Source organism: Aotus nancymaae, unplaced genomic scaffold (assembly GCF_030222135.1).
Source record: "Aotus nancymaae isolate 86718 unplaced genomic scaffold, 86718_ANA_hifiasm-v0.15.2.pri h1tg000011l, whole genome shotgun sequence".
Classification (NCBI taxonomy): domain Eukaryota; kingdom Metazoa; phylum Chordata; class Mammalia; order Primates; family Aotidae; genus Aotus; species Aotus nancymaae.
Window position 1 is genome coordinate 78991832 of NW_026988422.1, and position 5027 is coordinate 78996858.

The 5027-nt window shown below is 49.6% G+C and overlaps 1 protein-coding gene across 1 annotated transcript; it reads right to left on the minus strand.

Annotated features, from left to right (window-relative positions):
* Positions 1-315: 315 nt before the first annotated feature.
* On the minus strand, positions 316-2940 carry TCL1A (TCL1 family AKT coactivator A). The gene is made up of 3 exons (XM_064374533.1): positions 2797-2940; positions 1100-1252; positions 316-363 (listed from the first exon to the last, which is right to left on the minus strand). The coding sequence occupies exons 1-3, from the start codon at positions 2938-2940 to the stop codon at positions 316-318; spliced, it is 345 nt and encodes a 114-aa protein (XP_064230603.1).
* Positions 2941-5027: the final 2087 nt, after the last annotated feature.

Sequence of the window (5027 nt, forward strand, 5' to 3'; positions counted from 1 at the left end):
TAATATCTGGCTCAGTTGTTGTAATTTAAGAAAGCAACTGACAATGAAAGTGCTGGCCGAAACTTGTGAAGCACTGTACAGATGCGTGCAGCTGCGTTACGGGGGCCGTATGCATCTGTGAAGCTCCTGGGTCCCGAAGTGGTAAGGGAGAGACATGAGTGCCTCCAGGAAGCCTCTCCCATCCCGGGACCCTCAGAAGGCAACAGTCGGGGAGGGGTTAGCACTGCCCTCACGGAGAAGGGGTGGTCTTTCCTTCTGATACAGCCACTATGGACTAAGAGGGGTCAGGCCCCAGTGGAACTCACCATGCCACACTCAGTCATCTGGCAGCTGCTCGAGAAGCATGTCCTCCAGGCCTTCCATCTGAGAGGCAGAGAGAGAGAGGGCACTGATCAGCTGGAGCCCTTCTCTCCCTCCATTCCTCACTCCTGTGCCTTCCCCTAGCTGGGAATAACAGGTGGGAACCTGAGTGTGAGGATTTCAGGGGCTCTTGGAGACTGCCCTCCTCCCTGTAGCCTTCAGCCTGTGACTGCCCACCAAAGGGGGCTTCCTGCGGCCAGGCTGGGGGCTGGCGGGGAGTAGAGGGAGGATTCTGTTAGAGACCTCAGAGGAACTATCTTCTCTCTGGTAAAGTCCTTTACAAATCCGCAGTTGTGGCCGGGCGCAGTGGCTCACGCCTATAATCCCAGCACTTTGGGAGGCCGAGGCGGGTGGATCACGAGGTCAAGAGATCGAGACCATGGTCAACATGGTGAAACCCCGTCTCTACTAAAAATACAAAAAATTAGCTGGGCATGGTGGCGCGTGCCTGTAATCCCAGCTACTCAGGAGGCTGAGGCAGGAGAATTGCCTGAACCCAGGAGGCGGAGGTTGTGGTGAGCCGAGATCGCGCCATTGCACTCCAGCCTGGGTAACAAGAGCGAAACTCCGTCTCAAAAAAAAAAAAATAATAATAATAATAGAAATCCGCAGTTGTACATTTCCCCCATTTTTTAATGCGTTTGGCACTGGGATGGAGGGAAGATAAACCACTCAGGCCAGGCACTGAGGAGGGGAAACCCAAGATCGCCCGATAGATCCCTGGGAGAAACACACTCGCCTTGACGTGGTACACTATGCGCCAGAAACTGGAGTCTGAGGCTCGGTATCGTCCATCAGGGTAGAGCTGCCACATGAGAGGCAGCGGGCTTCGGCCTATCTGGGTGGGGGTCATAGGCTTCCCCAGGACGGTGACTTCCCGACGAAAGATCACCTGTAATTTATCCTCCTTCTGAAGAAAAGAAAAGGACAGGGCATACCTTCAGGCTCCGCTTGCCAGGGCTCCTCCAGGCACAGAAAACCGGAGTCCTTCCTGCCAGCCACCCACCCAGCTGGGGAGGAGTCCGAGTGTGAAATGCTGGTCATCACTGTCCCCTGAAGCTCACTTCCTTAGGCCATGCATGATCCTCACAGGGACTCTGGCTGGGCCAGGACCACCAGCATGCACACGTGTCTAGCCACCTAGAAAGGGCCATGAAAGGCACACTTTTTTTCTGGCGAGTTGCAGTGACTCACACTTGTAATACCAGTGCTTTGGAAGACTGAGGCAGGAGGATCACTTGAGGCCAGGAGTTTGAGACTAGCCTGGGTGACAGAGTAAGATCCTGTCTCTACCAAAAAAAAAAAAAAAAAAAAAAAAAAGACGAAAGAAAAAAGAGAAAAAGAATACTGGCTTTTTCAAGTGTGTGAGGCAAACCCTGCCCCATAGTTTGCTAGTGGGTTACTTTTTGTGTGGCATTTATCATGATTATATGAAAAACTGTCTAGTTTGTGATTTTGGTGTCACGTTGAAGAAGAGATTTCTCAACCAGACATTTTAAAAAATAAATTCACTGAATCTTCAAATTATTTTTTCAAATTTTGACTTAAGTAAACATTTGACATGATTTTTAAAGAAAAATGTATATTTAAAAAATTAAATGCCAATAGAAGTGCAAATTTTGGTGGTTTAAGAGCCTAGAATTCCAGCCCCATTACCAACTAGCAGTCCTACCTTGAGCAAATATGCATTTTTGTGCTTCAGTTTCCCATCTGTAGAGACACAGTCAACACTCAGTAACTTTTGTTTGTTACTGTATTACACACATGTTCTAATATATTTTTAAATTTGTATACTTTCTTCATAATTTGTATGTTTGGAAAGAGTTTGAATATTTTTTGACTCTTTCATTGAGTAAATCCAAATACTTGTAAAAGAGTTATATTTCTTTAATAAAAACTTAACATGAACTAAGGACGCATCTTAAGGTATCACATATGAAACAAAGCCAATACTGATTCAACGCCGGCGCTTATACTACGGTATTACTCGTTAAATTTGTTCTTAATAAAGCACAGAGGAAATAGGAAATACCTCACACTCTAGTGCAATGGTTGCTATGACCCTAAGCTGTTGAAGGTTCTTTATAAAATACAGATTTCTGGGACCCACCTAAGATGATTCCGATGATTGGCCATATGAATGAGTCACTTACTTTAGAGATACCCATTTTAAGGATTAGGAGAAGCCCAGAAACGTCCTGCTGTAGTCAACATTATAGTCACAGTCACAGGCACTGGGTCCCATCCTTTGGTCGACATTCCCTTGTGGTTTTCCCACCCTTCTTCCCGGCCTGGTGAACTCCTGTTCATCCTCCAGAGCCCGGCTCAAAGTGGCTTCATCTGTGGGGGGGCCTCCCTGCCCCACAGTGGGTGCTCCTCTAGGCCTCGCCCGTCCTGGGGCCTCCCAAGCTCCCGGGGCTGCCCCTGCTGCCCCACCATCCGCTCCAAAGCGGGCTGTACCTCGATGATTAAGGGCAGCCAGGTGCGCTGGTTCTCATCCAAATACACGAACTTCTGCCAGATCCACAGGCGGTCCGGGTGGTCGGTGACTGAGTCCCTGCGTAACTGCTCCTCGGCCATGGCTCCCTCAGACCCTCTAAGAAGCAAGAGCCAGAGCCTCTCCAGGTAGCTCGCTGGTCCCTGGGATGTGGGGCCACGCTTTATAGCAAGTCAGCTTGCGGTCGCCACCCAGCGGCGGGGCGGGAGGACAGCCTTGGGGCGGGGCTCTGGGGCGGGACGACGACCTTGGCGCAGGGCGTAATACAGAATGGGGCGGGGCTCGTGGGGGTCGTAGGGGTCGTGGTGGCAAGTGAGGGTCCCACGCAGGCGCTACGTCCCGGCCTGACTTGCTCCTTGGAACGCTGGCAGCGCCTGGGAACGCAGACCTGGCCCCAGCAGGCCCGCGGCGATTCCGACCGCCGCCCTCCGCTGCTAGAGAGGCACCTGGGGTGACGGTGGCCCTTTCTTCTTCTGGGAGGCCCCGCCGCTCCCCTCCGCTGCCGGACCCGGACTCTGGGCCTCTGCTGGGAACTCACAGTCGACACCAGGATGCCCAGAGCCGGGACCCCTTCCACATTATCTGGGAGCAGAAGAGACCCGCGCGGGCCTGAGCTAGGCCTGGGCTTTCCAAGCTTCGCTGGATCGCTCCCAGCCTGGGCCTTTGAGCGTCAGAGTACGTTTCTTGGCAAAGTGCAACTTTTGACGCTCCCCCTTCGTCTTCCATACACAAAGCATGTGTTTTCCGTGGCTCGGTGATGCTGTGGACATCTAATAGGTATTACAAAATGTGGTGGAGAAACATGGGTGCTTCCCTTTGGGCTTTGAATTTACTAGTGAAAGCATAGTTCAAAATGAATACTTAAAAAGAAACCCCTCCTTCCACCCTAAGATCAGTGGATTTGAAAAGTTCCTGGTTTATATGATCAAAATCATCTCTCTGTAAATTAGAAGCAATAAGGAACAATTCACTTTGTTTTGCAGTAACACCTTCCCACTGAGGCAATTAAGAAAGTCAGCACAATGAGAAACAGGTGAAACCAGCTCTAGCCTGGTTCAAACATCACCACGGGATGGAGTTGGGTGCCTCTCCTTCCAGCTCTTTCCCTTCTCTCTGGCTAGGCATTAATAAAATAATTTGTGATTCTTTGAAATATCACAAAAGTGGATGTTAAGAGATCTGATGAGGTCACCTGATTCACCTGGCAGCTGGGTAGCTGCCTCTTTGCCTATCCAGACAACCTAATTCCCAAGAAGGGGCTGAGGTGGCCTAAGGTAGTCGAGATATAACGGGATTTACCAGGAACACAAAATAGAAGAGAAAAGCAGAGGGAAGTTGCGGGGTGGAGTGAGGGTCCCTGAGCCCAGCAAACCTTTTTTCCACTGTAGCCCTTAGTGGTGTTAATATTTAATATGCAAACTTACAGGTTTCAAGCTGATTTTCCTGTGAATGGCTCTTGACTTCAGACCCAGATAGCCACAGAGCAAGAGGAAAACGTCGCTAACCAGCTCGGTTGGGGAGGTCTCATCCCAGGCCAGAGCTTTGAGGTAAGAAATAACAAGTCCAGTTTAAATAGTGCTGCTGAGATGGACTTTTGTGGCCAGGGAAGGGGTCCCCAGGAGCCAGTGTGGCCACTGACCCAGCCCCATTAGTGGCCCTAGGACCCAGAAGCCTACAAACAACGGAGCAAGAATCGGATCCTTGTGTCTGGGAAAGCAGAATGTTCTGGGAATAGAATTCCTTTTTCCTTCTTTTGTAAAAACTGTTCAGTTTTGCATGAGGGCTTCTTAATATTGAGCAAGAATATATATCATTATTGTGTGGGATTTTAAAAATTATTTGAGAAAGGGTTCCAAGAAACGAAAATGAAATAAAATGACTGTGGAGTTCACTGGGCAACTTATAGAGCCCTTGAACGTTCCACAAGAGGGGAAGCAGTAGCTACTGCCTGGTCTCAGAGCTGTCTCTCGGCTTCTGTGGCATGTTATCTGCCCCGTCGAAGGGCTATAAAGGCCATCAGCCTAGATTTCAAATTGTTTCCTTTCTGAGTCTTAATAGTCTGTGGTTTCCCTGAGGATAAGCAAATGGACGTTTCACACAGAAAGCTACAGGAAGCAATCATTTTGACAGAATCCTTAACGGATGCGTTCGTGTCCTGACTTAGATCTAG